The 16,606-nt window shown below is 40.9% G+C and overlaps 2 protein-coding genes and 1 long non-coding RNA gene across 8 annotated transcripts; all 3 read left to right on the top strand.

The window, feature by feature from the left end:
- The first annotated feature begins 367 nt into the window (after positions 1–367).
- On the top strand, positions 368–3,908 carry LOC143004096 (uncharacterized). Of its 4 annotated transcripts, none has more exons than XM_076154958.1 (9): positions 368–660; positions 963–1,277; positions 1,376–1,666; positions 1,787–1,873; positions 2,251–2,334; positions 2,418–2,443; positions 2,585–2,629; positions 3,072–3,146; positions 3,290–3,908. In XM_076154958.1, exons 1-9 carry the CDS (start codon positions 600–602, stop codon positions 3,416–3,418), a joined length of 1,113 nt encoding a protein of 370 aa, XP_076011073.1. In that variant the 5' UTR covers positions 368–599; the 3' UTR covers positions 3,419–3,908. The 4 variants fall into 4 exon arrangements, with proteins under 4 accessions (XP_076011073.1, XP_076011072.1, XP_076011075.1 ...); XM_076154957.1 differs by having other exon boundaries at positions 372–660; positions 960–1,277; positions 3,290–3,907; XM_076154959.1 differs by having other exon boundaries at positions 380–660; positions 960–1,277; positions 1,376–1,654; positions 3,290–3,905.
- Positions 3,909–6,498: 2,590 nt separating this feature from the next.
- Positions 6,499–7,348, top strand: LOC143004102 (uncharacterized). Its single transcript, XR_012963933.1, has 3 exons — positions 6,499–6,704; positions 6,838–6,924; positions 7,316–7,348. It is a non-coding gene; the product is annotated as an uncharacterized LOC143004102 (long non-coding RNA).
- Positions 7,349–9,404: 2,056 nt separating this feature from the next.
- Positions 9,405–16,593, top strand: LOC143004099 (uncharacterized). Of its 3 annotated transcripts, none has more exons than XM_076154972.1 (8): positions 9,422–9,672; positions 9,973–10,290; positions 10,389–10,673; positions 11,157–11,240; positions 11,324–11,349; positions 11,491–11,535; positions 11,979–12,053; positions 12,197–12,965. In XM_076154972.1, the coding sequence occupies exons 1-8, from the start codon at positions 9,612–9,614 to the stop codon at positions 12,323–12,325; spliced, it is 1,023 nt and encodes a 340-aa protein (XP_076011087.1). In that variant the 5' UTR covers positions 9,422–9,611; the 3' UTR covers positions 12,326–12,965. The 3 variants fall into 3 exon arrangements, with proteins under 3 accessions (XP_076011088.1, XP_076011087.1, XP_076011086.1); XM_076154971.1 differs by having other exon boundaries at positions 9,425–9,672; positions 9,970–10,290; XM_076154973.1 differs by lacking the exons at positions 10,389–10,673; positions 11,157–11,240; positions 11,324–11,349; ... (1 more) ...; positions 11,979–12,053; positions 12,197–12,965 and adding exons at positions 15,184–15,474; positions 15,593–15,679; positions 16,152–16,244; positions 16,371–16,593 and having other exon boundaries at positions 9,405–9,672; positions 9,970–10,290.
- The last annotated feature ends 13 nt before the right edge of the window (positions 16,594–16,606 follow it).

The following is a 16,606-nucleotide window of genomic DNA, read 5'->3' as shown; positions in this document are numbered from 1 at the left end:
TCAAGTAGAAAGGCACATCTCATTTTATTGTATTTTAAAGCTGCATATTGTTGCCTTCTACACAGTGAGCAGGTTTGCCCACTTCAGGACCACAGTGGGTGTGACGCCTCAATTCTGAAACAGTGCAGTGGAGCAGACTGAGAAAGCAGAGTCTCACACACCATCTATGAGGCTGGAAGCATCAGTGTGTGAGGTCCCTCATGTCCACTTGCAGCTGCAGCTTCTTCTCCTTTTCTCCCTCAGTTCATTTCCTTCCACTCTAATTTGATCTCTCTCTTTCTCTCTCCCTCAGTTCCTCTTTCTCTCTCTCACTCTCTCTCTTCCTCTCTCTCTCTCGCTCTCTTTCTCTCTGTCTCTCTGTCTCTCTCTCCAAACTGCACTGAAATATTTAAAAAAGACTTAAAGACAGATCAGCCACAAAGACAGATGGAAAAAGAAGAAAAGCACATGGTCTACAGTCACTAGGAGGAAGTGAAACCCTGCTAATGATGTCAGGAAGAACTGTATATTACCCTTTGACAAGCATTAACCAGAGACTCTGACAGTTAAGGAGCGTGAGAACAGGAGACTGACAGGAGAAAGAGAGACAGAGGAGCAGAATGATTCAATTCAGAAGGATGGAAATGTTTTTATTCGTGATGTCGGTGCTTCTGTTGACAGGTAAGGATACAAAGAGAGAGATAAAGTAAAAAAAAAAACTAACCGAAATGGTGATGTAACTGCAGACTGAGGCTGTGCTTTGTAAATGGTGTGAAAGAAGCACGATTGCAAAATGAGGATGAGGCACTTTGGCAAAGTATCAAATGTATCTAAAAGTATATTTACTGTAACTATCATGCCTCTCAAGCTCATCCTCCATACAGCAGTAACTGGGCAATCATCTTCACCCATTAGAACAAACAAAAAATATTCATGTTGAACTTAATTTCATTAATATTTCTCTCTCCTTCTCTCCACAGCAGCAGCTCAACAGCACTCAGTCTCCTCCTTCATTGTCAGAGAAGGAGATGCAGTCACTCTGCCTTGTAAAAATGTGATATCAGGTCAGGTTAAGTGTGGTTGGACCACCTGGACCTTCAATCATTTTATTAACAGTGGAACAGTGGAGGTGATTAAGCTCGGAGAGAGTCGATCAGACAGAGTGAGAGTTACAGCAGACTGTTCTCTGACTATAAAGCGAGTCACAGAGGAGGATGTTGGTCGCTACTACTGCCAACAATACAAACCTGGGAACAAAGTGGACCTTCACTCTGAGTTTTATCTGTCTCTTGTCCACAGTGAGTATTTCCATTAAAACAAGCTCAGATCTGTGTTGCTGGAACCACATTCTGTAGCTTTACAACAATTGTGATTCATGTTTCTTTTTTTTCTCCAGCAACTGAACATGCAGACGATGATACAGTGACACTGACCTGCTCTCTGCGGACATATAGGCAACACACACTGAGGTGGTTGTATAATGGTGCTCATTTGGTTAGAAATACCAGAGACATACAGATATCATCACCATCATCAACATGTTCTGCTTTATCTCCTTGCTCCATCACTGCAAACTTTATGACTTCTAATGAGAAATATAAAGAGCAGTTGAAGTGTGAAGTGACAGATTCGACAGCAGCCGTGCAAGTGTTTAGCTTCACCCATCAGTCTTCAGGTAGGAAAGCAGGTCAGACTATGATGTGTCTCTATCACCTCATACTGTATTGAAATAAGAACCAGTTTATTTTCAGGACATGTTTCTCATTTCATATCTTGTTCTCTTATGTCTTTTTCTCTCTTTTTCCAGATGAGACAAAAAAATCTGCAACGCCAACAACAACCACAACATCAGCAACCTCACCTGACTCAAATACAGAAACAAACAACACTCTAAGTAAAAAGTTACATTACTCATTTTTGCCGTACTTTACTCTCTCTTCCTTGAGTCTTGTGGTTAAACTCTTTGTCATATGTTATTTACACATTGACAATTTGCAGTTGGGAAATACAATTTGCCCAACACAATTAGAAAAGTGATATAATTAATCTCCTAAGCATCATAATAAAACATCACTAAATATTAAAGATGATTCAATTATTTGATGTGAATTCCATAGAAGCAGTCAATACAGTAGGTTATGTGTGTTTGTGTTGCAAATAAACAGAAGATAAGATAAGATAGAAATGTTGATGTTCTTAAAAACTGCAAAATAATATCTAATATATCAATGTGTAGAATTATGATGGTTATTTATTTTAATCTGTTTTCAGGTGTGTTGTTGCCATACGTCTCTGGAGGTGCAGGGCTAGGAGCTCTCTTACTCGCTGTGGTGCTCATCTGCTACTGGAAGAGAAGCAAGTAGATATTTTTGTTTTATAAAGTAGAAGCTTTGATAATGAAGTTGGAAACTCCAATCTTTTCTTCTTTTCCCTTTCAGGACATAAACTACCCAAGGACGACATTGTGAGTTTGAATAATCTCCCGCTCACACATTTGGACTGGATTATACTGTACTGAAACTCTGGGGTATAAGAGGAGGAGGATCAGTCACTGCACTGTGATACACTATGCAGAGTGGAGGCCATAACTGACTCTATTTTACAGGGTCTGAGTCCAGCAGTGTCCAATCCAGGAGCCAATCAGAACATGGTAAAGCACATGTAACACATGGCTTCTCTTTTTGCCACTTGTGTTCTCTGCCATGCAGTTATTGTCTTTCTCTGAATGTGCCTCTGCAAGAACAGTCTGCAGGGTGAGACAGGGAGCCCAGACATGGCTGCTCTGCACCTGCTTGATAAATGACCCATAACACATGACAATGATTCATATTTGACTGTAGCTGCATTCACACGTGTGTGTTATTTTAGCACTCACCAGAACTCAACTGGCTTAGCTTTCAAAACTAACAAACCCCAGCTTGCTCCTACAATTGAATCTCTACAGCGATCTGGATCTCTATTACTATATTAGTAGATCACATGTTTGATAAAGTAAAGGTTGTATTAACATGCTCTCTGAGCTCTCTGGCTTCTTGAGTCTAGAATATCAAGTGGAATATGGATGCAGTCATTATGTTGTATTCCTGGTGCAGACTCATCCTGATGATGAAGTTGCCTATGCCAGCATCAGCCACGCCCAGCAGATGAAGACCAATGACAAAGCGCGGGTAAACTTTTTTACACTCAGCACACTAACTCATTGCTCACTGTGTTGTCTTTCATTGTGTGGCCTTGTGTTGTGCTGTGTTATGATGGGAACATGTCTTCTTGCCTAACTTTGGTGCTTTGTGTTCCTGCTTATGTTTCACAGTTTCGTAGAAATCCTCATGGTGAAGATGATGCTGTAACCTACGCCGCTGTGAACATCTCCTCCTCTCCTGCTGCAGCCTTGTCTGATCCCACCAACCTCTACGCTTCTGTCAACAAAGAAAATACATAAAAGAGGATAGAGAAGTGAAATTCTAATCACATTACATTTACTGCTGTGATGTAATGAGAAAACCGTGTCAGTGTTAAGTCTGTGAGTGAGTCCCACCTGTTACACTTTACTGGTTATGTGATGTTGTATATTCTAGAATGTATGTTCATGCTATTGCCCCATTTACAGCATACATGTACATTTTGATGATGTAAATTAGTTTGCGGTACTTGATTGAATGCTGAAGTGTTAAATGTATCACAACAAATAAGTCCCTAGTTGTCTGTGCTATTTTTGCTTGAATTTATTGTTGTAATACAATTTTGTCCACAAGAGGGTGCAGTAGGGTAAATAATGTCACTTTGTAAGCAGGGTGGAGTAATAACTTCTCACATGTGATTGTGTCTTTTCCAAACACTTTGACGTTGACGTCCCTGATTCATTTTCTTTGCATTCAAATGTTCTTAATTTATTCTTCAGTATTTGTAAAACATTTCCTCAGTTGAGCTTTTGATATTTTAAGATAGAATTTTTACTGGTATTTATGATTTAGCATCTGTATTCTGTAGTATTCCACTGTAGATTCTTTCTCTTGTTTAATTGAATCATCCAAAAGCTACAATAAAGAACAAACTTCTCATAAAGTCAAACAGAATCTGAACATCTTATGTTGATTTTGCTGCTTGTTTGTATTTGAGGGGAATGTGTGTTTGTGTGTTTAATCTTCACACTATACTTGTTGATTTTGACACGGAAACTTCCTCCATCTTCTTCTTGTTTTCAAGTTGAAGATGACATCATCAACCACAATTGCTCTCTGCTCTCTGCTCCCTGCTCTCTGCTCCCTGCTCTCTGCTCTCTGCTCTCTGCTCTCTGCTCTCTGCTCTCTGCTCTCTGCTCTCTGCTCTCTGCTCCCTGCTCCCTGCTCTCTGCTCTCTGCTGTCTGCTCTCTGCTCTCTGCTCTCTCACTTTGCACATTTTGCCATGAGAGTCTTGTTGAAAATGTCACGCTGATGTCATCATGAGTCATGACCAACACAGGAGCTGCAGACAGTCGGAACACTTCTCCAGCTAGAAACATCCATGTGTATCCCTGCAGTTATAAATGTATCTGTACATCAGTAAACGTGGACAGCAGAGTTTGGATCTGAGAGGAGAAGTTTTGAAGATATCCTCTGTCCTGGAGAGCTTCTGGCTCTTTTTCAGACGTGCATCAAGAACAACACGGGAAATGAACATCTCAGTATTTATTCAGCTGATCCAGAGATGTTGTAGTAGCTCTCTGTGACCATGAAGGAGGCTTCACTGCATCATTTCTATCAGTGGGAAGATCTACACTCTCCTCACCAACTGTCTCATCAGATAGGAACACCATGGAACTCTTTTAGTGAAGGTTGGAGGGATCTTAATGCTAGATAATCTCTTCAGCATGTAATTCTTGCAAAACCTGCACACACATGGCTCATCGGGCTGACAACAATGCTTTGGGCTTTAAATGAGTAGAGCACGTACTACATACCTTATTTGGCCAGGTCAGATGTTGGCCTCTGCTCAAACACCAAAAGGCTTTGAGATGTAACTCAGTTTGACCTCAGATGACTGATCAATTGTGATGAGCTAAAGAGGAACTTCTAAACAGTTGAATGAGTGTGTTGGATTTCTTAATCAAGTAGAAAGGAACATCTCATTTTATTTTATTCTAAAGCTGTGTTAGGCCAACAAATAATAAAGGCATATTGTTGCCTTCTACACAGTGAGCAGGTTTGCCCACTTCAGGACCACAGTGGGTGTGACGCCTCAATTCTGAAACAGTGCAGTGGAGCAGACTGAGAAAGCAGAGTCTCACACACCATCTCTGAGGCTGGGAGCATCAGTGTGTGATGTCCCTCATGTGCACTTGCAACTGCAGCTTCTTCTCCTTTTCTCCCTCAGTTCATTTCCTTCCACTTTAATTTGATCTCTCTCTATCTCTCTCCCTCAGAGAGGGAGAGAGATCTCTTTCTCTCTGTCTCTCTCTCCAAACTGCACTGAAATATTTAAAAAAGACTTAAAGACAGATCTGCCACAAAGACAGATGGAAAAAGAAGAAAAGCACGTGGTCTATAGTCACTAGGAGGTAGTGAAACCCTGCTAATGATGTCAGGAAGTACTGTATATTACCCTTTGACAAGCATTAACCAGAGACTCTGACAGTTAAGGAGCGTGAGAACAGGAGACTGACAGGAGAAAGAGAGACAGAGGAGCAGAATGATTCAATTCAGAAGGATGGGCATGTTTTTATTCGTGATGTCGGCGCTTCTGTTGACAGGTAAGGATACAAAGAGAGAGATAAAGTAAAAAAAAAACGGACCTAAATGGTGATGTAACTGCAGACTGAGACTGAGCTTTGTAAATGGTGTGAAAGAAGCACGATTGCAAAATGAGGATGAGGCACTTTGGCAAAGTATCAAATGTATCTAAAAGTATATTTACTGTAACTATGATGCCTCTCAAGCTCATCCTCCATACAGCAGTAACTGGGCAATCATCTTCACCCATTAGAACAAACAATAAATATTCATGTTGAACCTAATTTCATTAATATTTCTCTCTCCTTCTCTCCACAGCAGCAGCTCAACAGCAGTCAGTCTCCTTCTTCATTGTCAGAGAAGGAGATGCAGTCACTCTGCCTTGTAAAAATGTGATATCAGGTCAGGTTAAGTGTGGTTGGACCACCTGGACCTTCAATCATTTTAATAACCGTGGAACAGTGGAGGTGATTATGCTCGGAGAGAGTCGATCAGACAGAGGGAGACTTACAGCAGACTGTTCTCTGACTATAAAGCGAGTCACAGAGGAGGATGTTGGTCGCTACTACTGCCAACAATACAAACCTGGGAACAAAGTGGGCCTTCACTCTGAGTTGTATCTGTCTCTTGTCCACAGTGAGTATTTCCATTAAAACAAGCTCAGATCTGTGTTGCTGGAACCACATTCTGTAGCTTTACAACAATTGTGATTCATGTTTCTTTTTTTTCTCCAGCAACTGAACATGCAGACGATGATAGAGTGACACTGACCTGCTCTCTGCTGACATATAGGCAACACACACTGAGGTGGTTGTATAATGGTGCTCATTTGGTTAGAAATACCGAAGACATACAGATATCATCATCATCATCATCACCATGTTCTTCTTCATATCCTTGCTCCATCACTGCCAACTTTATGACTTCTAATGAGAAATATAAAGAGCAGTTGAAGTGTGAAGTGAGAGATTTGCACACTCAAGCCATGCAAGTGTTTAGCTTCACCCATCAGTCTTCAGGTAGGAAAGCAGGTCAGACTATGATGTGTCTCTATCACCTCATACTGTATTGAAATAAGAACCAGTTTATTATCAGGACATGTTTTCTCACTTCACATTTTATTGTCTTATGTCTTTTTCTTCATTTGTCCAGATGAGACAAAAACATCTGCCTCGCCAATAACAACCACAACATCAGCAACCTCACCTGACTCAAATACAGAAACAAACTCCCATCCAAGTAATAAGTTACATTACACATTTTTGCCTTACTTTACTGTATTTTACTCTCACTCTCACTCTCATTCTCTCTCTCTCATTCTCTCTCTCTCTCTCTCTCTCTCTCTCTCTCTCTCTCTCTCTCTCTCTCTGTCTTGCACATGTTGTGTTTTGTCTTTTCTTCATTTGTGAGAGAATCGGGAAACCATAACTCCACCAGCCACAGCAACAGAAACAAATAACTCTCCAAGTTGCAAGTTAGCATCATGTATTTCTGCCTTCTAGAATCATTTCCTGTGTTAATGTTAATCTTTCTCTCTGCCCTTCCCCCCCCCCCCCTCCCCCCCCACTCTCTCTCCCTCTCTTTCTCTCTCTCCCCCTGTCCATCTCTGCCACACACACAACCTGTGTAGAATGTTCCACTCTGACCTACATCATGCTGGTTGTGCGTGTGGCTGAAATAATCCTAGTTACTGTGCTCACTGCTCTCCTCATCAGAGCCACAGGTGAGTAAACCCACAGCAATATTCCTGTATAAAAAACACACACACACACACACCACAAAACAAAGAATTAATAACACTATTAAAGTTATTTTCACAGGAAATCGGAGGGCACCTGAAGGCAACAATGTGAGTTCAAAACTGACTTGAAAGACTGAAAAGAGAGAGAAAAGAGAGGAGAGGAAATATTATGATCAATAATATTCTGTTCATGTAAAGTCAATTGTTGTCTCGTTGCTTCTGGGTTTTTGTTGCTGCAGGGTTTAAGCACAGTAAGAAGCAGAGCAGTGAGGCGTTCAGGTGCTTTGATCAGACACAAACTGATGGTGCATTCACGGTCTGAGATTGAGTCAGATATTTAGATAGAGATCCAAACACAACGGAATGAAGATAAATGTTGCTGAGCGAGATGAGGCGCATTCCTCCTCCAGCACTCCATGATCAGAATTTGCAGGTGATCGACTAGACGGAGCTCAAACCTAAAAGAAGTGTTTACAGCGACTAAAATGGAATGATTTTGCCTCGATTTCTGCAGTCTATCACAGGATTTCCTGTTACTTATACACTCCACCTGGGGGAATGTCTAACATGGTTGACACAAAGTTGTCCATAGCAAAATTAAGAATAGAAATATATAAAGACAGAATAGAAATCATGAGGCAGCTGGCTGGTCTGAATGCTTCCTGACTTCTTGTGAGCCTTGAGAGGTGCAGATGAATTTCTGGTCATCAAAACGGGTGTAATAGCTGTGAAACTGCTGCTGCTGTGTCTCTCACACCAATACACTTCCTCCTCTGTTCACAGAAAACATCCAAAAGCTACAATAAGGAACAAACTTCTCATATAGTCAAACGGAATCTTAACATCTTGTTGATTTTGACACGGCAACTTCCTCCATCTTCTTCTTGTTTTCATGTTGAAAATAACATCATAAACCACAGTTGCTCTCTGCTCTCTCACTTTGTACATTTTGCCATGAGAGTCTTGTTGAAAATGACACGCTGATGTCATCATGAGTCATGACCAACACAGGAGCTGCAGACAGTCGGAACACTTCTCCAGCTAGAAACATCCATGTGTATCCCTGCAGTTATAAATGTATCTGTACATCAAACGTGGACAGCAGAGTTTGGATCTGAGAGAAAAAGTTTTGAAGATATCCTCTGTCCTGGAGAGCTTCTGGCTCTTTTTCAGACGTGCATCAAGAACAACACGGGCAATGAACATCTCAGTGTTTATTCAGCTGATCCAGAGATGTTGTAGTAGCTCTCTGTGACCATGAAGGAGGCTTCACTGCATCATTTCTATCAGTGGGAAGATCTACACTCTCCTCACCAACTGTCTCATCAGATAGAAACACCATGGAACTCTTTAAGTGAAGGTTGGAGGGATCTTAATGCTAGATAATCTCTTCAGCATGTAATTCTTGCAAAACCTGCACACACATGGCTCATCGGGCTGCCAACAATGCTTTGGGCTTTAAACGAGTAGAGCACGTACTACATACCTTATTTGGCCAGGTCAGATGTTGGCCTCTGCTCAAACACCAAAAGGCTTTGAGATGTAATTCAGTTTGACCTCAGATGACTGATCAAATGTGATGAGCTAAAGAGGAACTTCTAAACAGTTGAATGAGTGTGTTGGATTTCTTAATCAAGTAGAAAGGGACATCTCATTTTATTTTATTCTAAAGCTGTGTTAGGCCAACAAATAATAAAAGCATATTGTTGCCTTCTACACAGTGAGCAGGTTTGTCCACTTCAGGACCACAGTGGGTGTGACGCCTCAATTCTGAAACAGCGCAGTGGAGCAGACTGAGAAAGCAGAGTCTCACACACCATCTATGAGGCTGGGAGCAGCAGTGTGTGATGTCCCTCATGTGCACTTGCAACTGCAGCTTCTTCTCCTTTTCTCCCTCAGTTCATTTCCTTCCACTCTAATTTGATCTCTTTCTCTCTGTCTCTCTGTCTCTCTCTCCAAACTGCACTGCAATATTTAATAAAGACTTAAAGACAGATCAGCCACAAAGACAGATGGAAAAAGAAGAAAATCACATGGTCTATAGTCACTAGGAGGAAGTGAAACCCTGCTAATGATGTCAGGAAGAACTGTATATTACCCTTTGACAAGCATTAACCAGAGACTCTGACAGTTAAGGAGCGTGAGAACAGGAAACTGACAGGAGAAAGAGAGACAGAGGAGCAGAATGATTCAATTCAGAAGGATGGAAATGTTTTTATTCGTGATGTCGGCGCTTCTGTTGACAGGTAAGGATACAAAGAGAGAGATAAAGTAAAAAAAAAACGGACCTAAATGGTGATGTAACTGCAGACTGAGGCTGTGCTTTGTAAATGGTGTGAAAGAAGCACGATTGCAAAATGAGGATGAGGCACTTTGGCAAAGTATCAAATGTATCTAAAAGTATATTTACCTTAACTATGATGCCTCTCAAGCTCATCCTCCATACAGCAGTAACTGGGCAATCATCTTCACCCATTAGAACAAACGGAAATATTCATGTTGAACTTAATTTCATTAATATTTCTCTCTCCTTCTCTCCACAGCAGCAGCTCAACAGCACTCAGTCTCCTCCTTCATTGTCAGAAAAGGAGATGCAGTCACTCTGCCTTGTAAAAATGTGATATCAGGTCAGGTTAAGTGTGGTTGGACCACCTGGACCTTCAATCATTTTAATAACCGTGGAACAGTGGAGGTGATTATGCTCGGAGAGAGTCGATCAGACAGAGTGAGAGTTACAGCAGACTGTTCTCTGACTATAAAGCGAGTCACAGAGGAGGATGTTGGTCGCTACTACTGCCAACAATACAAACCTGGGAACAAAGTGGGCAATGACTCTGCAGTTTATCACTTGTCTCTTGGCCACAGTGAGTATTTCCATTAAAACAAGCTCAGATCTGTGTTGCTGGAACCACATTCTGTAGCTTTACAACAATTGTGATTCATGTTTCTTTTTTTTCTCCAGCAACTGAACATGCAGACGATGATAGAGTGACACTGACCTGCTCTCTGCTGACATATGGGCAACACACACTGAGGTGGTTGTATAATGGTGCTCATTTGGTTAGAAATACCGAAGACATACAGATATCATCATCACCATCATCAACATGTTCTGCTTTATCTCATTGCTCCATCACTGCAAACTTTATGACTTCTAATGAGAAATATAAAGAGCAGTTGAAGTGTGAAGTGAGAGATTTGCACACTCCAGCCGTGCAAGTGTTTAGCTTCACCCATCAGTCTTCAGGTAGGAAAGCTTTTTCCAGATGAGACAAAAACATCTGCAACGCCAATAACAACCACAACATCAGCAACCTCACCTGACTCAAATACAGAAACAAACAACACTCTAAGTAAAAAGTTACATTACTCATTTTTGCCGTACTTTACTCTCTCTTCCTTGAGTTTTGTGGTTGAACTCTTTGTCATATGTTATTTACACATTGACAATTTGCAGTTGGGAAATACAATTTGCCCAACACAATTAGAAAAGTGATGTAATTAATCTTCTAAGCATCATAATAAAACATCACTAAATATTAAAGATGATTCAATTATTTGATGTGAATTCCATAGAAGCAGTCAATACAGTAGGCTATGTGTGTTTGTGTTGCAAATAAACAGAAGATAAGATAAGATAGAAATGTTGATGTTCTTAAAAACTGCAAAATAATATCTAATATATCAATGTGTAGAATTATGATGGTTATTTATTTTAATCTGTTTTCAGGTGTGTTGTTGCCATACGTCTCTGGAGGTGCAGGGCTAGGAGCTCTCTTACTCGCTGTGGTGCTCATCTGCTACTGGAAGAGAAGCGAGTAGATATTTTTGTTTTATAAAGTAGAAGCTTTGATAATGAAGTTGGAAACTCCAATCTTTTCTTCTTTTCCCTTTCAGGACATAAACTACCCAAGGACGACATTGTGAGTTTGAATAATCTCCCGCTCACACATTTGGACTGGATTATACTGTACTGAAACTCTGTGGTATAAGAGGAGGAGGATCAGTCACTGCACTGTGATACACTATGCAGAGTGGAGGCCATAACTGACTCTATTTTACAGGGTCTGAGTCCAGCAGTGTCCAATCCAGGAGCCAATCAGAACATGGTAAAGCACATGTAACACATGGCTTCTCTTTTTGCCACTTGTGTTCTCTGCCATGCAGTTACTGTCTTTCTCTGAATGTGCCTCTGCAAGAACAGTCTGCAGGGTGAGACAGGGAGCCCAGACATGGCTGCTCTGCACCTGCTTGATAAATGACCCATAACACATGACAATGATTCATATTTGACTGTAGCTGCATTCACACGTGTGTGTTATTTTAGCACTCACCAGAACTCAACTGGCTTAGCTTTCAAAACTAACAAACCCCAGCTTGCTCCTACAATTGAATCTCTACAGCGATCTGGATCTCTATTACTATATTAGTAGATCACATGTTTGATAAAGTAAAGGTTGTATTAACATGCTCTCTGAGCTCTCTGGCACTCTAGAGTCTAGAATATCAAGTGGAATATGGATGCAGTCATTATGTTGTATTCCTGGTGCAGACTCATCCTGATGATGAAGTTGCCTATGCCAGCATCAGCCACGCCCAGCAGATGAAGACCAATGACAAAGCGCGGGTAAACTTTTTTAACCTCAGCACACTAACTCATTGCTCACTGTGTTGTCTTTCATTGTGTGGCCTTGTGTTGTGCTGTGTTATGATGGGAACATGTCTTCTTGCCTAACTTTGGTGCTTTGTGTTCCTGCTTATGTTTCACAGTTTCGTAGAAATCCTCATGGTGAAGATGATGCTGTAACCTACGCCGCTGTGAACATCTCCTCCTCTCCTGCTGCAGCCTTGTCTGATCCCACCAACCTCTACGCTTCTGTCAACAAAGAAAATACATAAAAGAGGATAGAGAAGTGAAATTCTAATCACATTACATTTACTGCTGTGATGTAATGAGAAAACCGTGTCAGTGTTAAGTCTGTGAGTGAGTCCCACCTGTTACACTTTACTGGTTATATGATGTTGTATATTCTAGAATGTATGTTGATGCTATTGCCACATTTACAGCATACATGTACATTTTGATGATGTAAATTAGTTTGCGGTACTTGATTGAATGCTGAAGTGTTAAATGTATCACAACAAATAAGTCCCTAGTTGTCTGTGCTATTTTTGCTTGAATTTATTGTTGTAATACAATTTTGTCCACAAGAGGGTGCAGTAGGGTAAATAATGTCACTTTGTAAGCAGGGTGGAGTAATAACTTCTCACATGTGATTGTGTCTTTTCCAATCACTTTGACTTTGACGTCCCTGATTCATTTTCTTTGCATTCAAATGTTCTTAATTTATTCTTCAGTATTTGTAAAACATTTCCTCAGTTGAGCTTTTGATATTTTAAGATAGAATTGTTACTGGTATTTATGATTTAGCATCTGTATTCTGTAGTATTCCACTGTAGATTCTTTCTCTTGTTTAATTGAATCATCCAAAAGCTACAATAAGGAACAAACTTCTCATAAAGTCAAACAGAATCTGAACATCTTATGTTGATTTTGCTGCTTGTTTGTATTTGAGGGGAATGTGTGTTTGTGTGTTTAATCTTCACACTATACTTGTTGATTTTGACACGGAAACTTCCTCCTTCTTCTTGTTTTCAAGTTGAAGATGACATAATCAACCACGATTGCTCTCTGCTCTCTCACTTTGTACATTTTGCCATGAGAGTCTTGTTGAAAATGACACGCTGATGTCATCATGAGTCATGACCAACACAGGAGCTGCAGACTTTCAGAACACTTCTCCAGCTAGAAACATCCATGTGTATCCCTGCAGTTATAAATGTATCTGTACATCAAACGTGGACAGCAGAGTTTGGATCTGAGAGGAGAAGTTTTGAAGATATCCTCTGTCCTGGAGAGCTTCTGGCTCTTTTTCAGACGTGCATCAAGAACAACACGGGCAATGAACATCTCAGTGTTTATTCAGCTGATCCAGAGATGTTGTAGTAGCTCTCTGTGACCATGAAGGAGGCTTGACTGCATCATTTCTATCAGTGGGAAGATCTACACTCTCCTCACCAACTGTCTCATCAGATAGGAACACCATGGAACTCTTTTAGTGAAGGTTGGAGGGATCTTAATGCTAGATAATCTCTTCAGCATGTAATTCTTGCAAAACCTGCACACACATGGCTCATAGTGCTGACAACAATGCTTTGGGCTTTAAACGAGTAGAGCACGTACTACATACCTTATTTGGCCAGGTCAGATGTTGGCCTCTGCTCAAACACCACAAGGCTTTGAGATGTAACCCAGTTTGACCTCAGATGACTGATCAAATGTGAGGAACTTTTTTTTTCTTTTTCTGGCAGCCAAAGAGGAACTTCTTAACAGTTGCATGAGTGCGTTGGATTTCTTATTCAAGTAGAGAGGGACATTTTATTTTATTTTATTTTATTTTATTCTATTCTATTCTATTCTATTCTATTCTATTCTATTCTATTCTATTTTATTTTATGTTATTACAAAGGCATATTGTTGCCTTCTACACAGTGAGCAGGTTTGCCCACTTCAGGACCACAGTGGGTGTGACGCCTCAATTCTGAAACAGTGCAGTGGAGCAGACTGAGAAAGCAGAGTCTCACACACCATCTCTGAGGCTGGGAGCATCAGTGTGTGATGTCCCTCATGTCCACTTGTAACCGCAGCTTCTTCCTCTGCTTCAAAATAAAACATTCATAATAAACCCCCCCCCCCCCTCTCTCTCTTTCTCTCCAAACTGCACTGAAATATTTAAAAAAGACTTAAAGACAGATCAGCCACAAAGAGAGACGAAAAAAGAAGAAAAATGCCCGGTCTAAAGTCACTATGAGGAAGTGAAACCCTGCTTATGATGTCAGGAAGAACTGTATATTACCCTTTGACAAGCATTAACCAGAGACTCTGACAGTTAAGGAGCGTGAGAACAGGAGACTGACAGGAGAAAGAGAGACAGAGGAGCAGAATGATTCAATTCAGAAGGATGGAACTGTTTTTATTCGTGATGTCGGCGCTTCTGTTGACAGGTAAGGATACAAAGAGAGAGATAAAGTAAAAAAAAAACGGACCTAAATGGTGATGTAACTGCAGACTGAGACTGAGCTTTGTAAATGGTGTGAAAGAAGCACGATTGCAAAATGAGGATGAGGCATATAAAAGTATATTTACTGTAACTATGATGCCTCTCAAGCTCATCCTCCATACAGCAGTAACTGGGCAATCATCTTCACCCATTAGAACAAACAAAAAATATTCATGTTGAACTTAATTTCATTAATATTTCTCTCTCCTTCTCTCCACAGCAGCAGCTCAACAGCAGTCAGTCTCCTCCTTCATTGTCAGAAAAGGAGATGCAGTCACTCTGCCTTGTAAAAATGTGATATCAGGTCAGGTTAAGTGTGGTCTGACCACCTGGACCTTCAATCATTTTATTAACGGTGGAACAGTGGAGGTGATTAAGCTCGGAGAGAGTCCATCAGACAGAGTGAGAGTTACAGCAGACTGTTCTCTGACTATAAAGCGAGTCACAGAGGAGGATGTTGGTCGCTACTACTGCCAACAATACAAACCTGGGAACAAAGTGGGCCTTCACTCTGAGTTTTATCTGTCTCTTGTCCACATTGAGTATTTCCATTAAAACAAGCTCAGATCTGTGTTGCTGGAACCACATTCTGTAGCTTTACAACAATTGTGATTCATGTTTATTTTTTTTCTCCAGCAACTGAACATGCAGACGATGATAGAGTGACACTGACCTGCTCTCTGCTGACATATAGGCAACTCACACTGAAGTGGTTGTATGATGGTACTCATTTGGATAGAAATACCAGAGACATACAGATATCATCACCATCGTCACCATGTTCTGCTTTATCTCATTGCTCCATCACTGCAAACTTTATGACTTCTAATGAGAAATATAAAGAGCAGTTGAAGTGTAAAGTGACAGATTCGACAGCAGCCGTGCAAGTGTTTAGCTTCACCCATCAGTCTTCAGGTAGGAAAGCAGGTCAGACTATGATGTGTCTCTATCACCTCCTGCTGCTGAAATAAGAATCAGTTTATTTTCAGGACATGTTTCTCATTTCACATTTTATTGTCTTATGTCTTTTTCTCCATTTGTCCAGATGAGACAAAAACATCTGCACCGCCAATAACAACCACAACATCAGCAACCTCACCTGACTCAAATACAGAAACAAACATCCTTTCAAGTAATAAGTTACATTACAGATTTTTGCCTTACTTTACTGTATTTTACTCTCACTCTCACTCTCATTCTCTCTCTCTCATTCTCTCTCTCTCTCTCTCTCTCTCTCTCTCTCTCTCTCTCTCTTTCTCTCTCTCTCTCTACCTCTCCCTCTCCCTCTCTCTCACACACGTTGTGTTTTGTCTTTTCTTCATTTGTGAGGGAATCGGGAAACCATAACTCCACCAGCCACAGCAACAGAAACAAATAACTCTCCAAGTTGCAAGTTAGCATCATGTATTTCTGCCTTCTAGAATAATTTCCTGTGTTAATGTTAATCATTCTCTCTGCCCTCCCCCCCCCCTCCCTCTCTCTCTCTCTCTCTCTCTCTCTCTCTCTCTTTCTCCCTCTCTCTCTCTCTCTCTCTCTCTCTCTCTCTCTCTCTCTCTTTCTCCCTCTCCCCCTGTCCATCTCTGCCACACACACAACCTGTGTAGAATGTTCCACTCTGACCTACATCATGCTGGTTGTGCGTGTGGCTGAAATAATCCTAGTTACTGTGCTCACTGCTCTCCTCATCAGAGCCACAGGTGAGTAAACCCACAGCAATATTCCTGTATAAAATACACACACACACACACACACACACACACACACACACACACACACACACCACAAACAAAGAATTAATAATACTATTAAAGTTTTTTTCACAGGAAATTGGAGGGCACCTGAAGGCGACATTGTGAGTTCAAAACTGACTTGAAAGACGGAAAACAGAGAGAAAAGAGAGGAGAGGAAATATTATGATCAATAATATTCTGTTCATGTAAAGTCAATTGTTGTCTCGTTGCTTCTGAGTTTTTGTTGCTGCAGGGTTTAAGCACAGTAAGAAGCAGAGCAGTGAGGCGTTCAGGTGCTTTGATCAGACAAAAACTGATGGTGCATTCAC

This window comes from Genypterus blacodes, unplaced genomic scaffold (genome assembly GCF_046128005.1).
Source record: "Genypterus blacodes isolate CSIRO-AG114 ecotype Tasmania unplaced genomic scaffold, CSIRO-AGI_Gbla_v1 ptg000064l_1, whole genome shotgun sequence".
Taxonomy (NCBI): Eukaryota; Metazoa; Chordata; class Actinopteri; order Ophidiiformes; family Ophidiidae; genus Genypterus; species Genypterus blacodes.
The sequence above is the reverse complement of the archived record's forward strand: the minus strand, read 5'-3'. Positions and strand labels throughout refer to the sequence as shown.

Excerpts from the sequence above, each read along its gene's own strand:
- LOC143004096 (XM_076154957.1), top strand. The coding sequence starts at position 600 with ATGATTCAATTCAGAAGGATGGAAATGTTTTTATTCGTGATGTCGGTG. Across the intron at positions 1,667-1,786 it reads GTCTTCAGGTAGGAAAGCAG|ATGAGACAAAAAAATCTGCA; the intron begins GTCAGACTATGA and ends CTCTTTTTCCAG. Across the intron at positions 2,630-3,071 it reads CAGGAGCCAATCAGAACATG|ACTCATCCTGATGATGAAGT; the intron begins GTAAAGCACATG and ends TTCCTGGTGCAG.
- LOC143004099 (XM_076154971.1), top strand. The coding sequence starts at position 9,612 with ATGATTCAATTCAGAAGGATGGAAATGTTTTTATTCGTGATGTCGGCG. Across the intron at positions 11,241-11,323 it reads CATCTGCTACTGGAAGAGAA|GACATAAACTACCCAAGGAC; the intron begins GCGAGTAGATAT and ends TTTCCCTTTCAG. Across the intron at positions 12,054-12,196 it reads AGACCAATGACAAAGCGCGG|TTTCGTAGAAATCCTCATGG; the intron begins GTAAACTTTTTT and ends TATGTTTCACAG.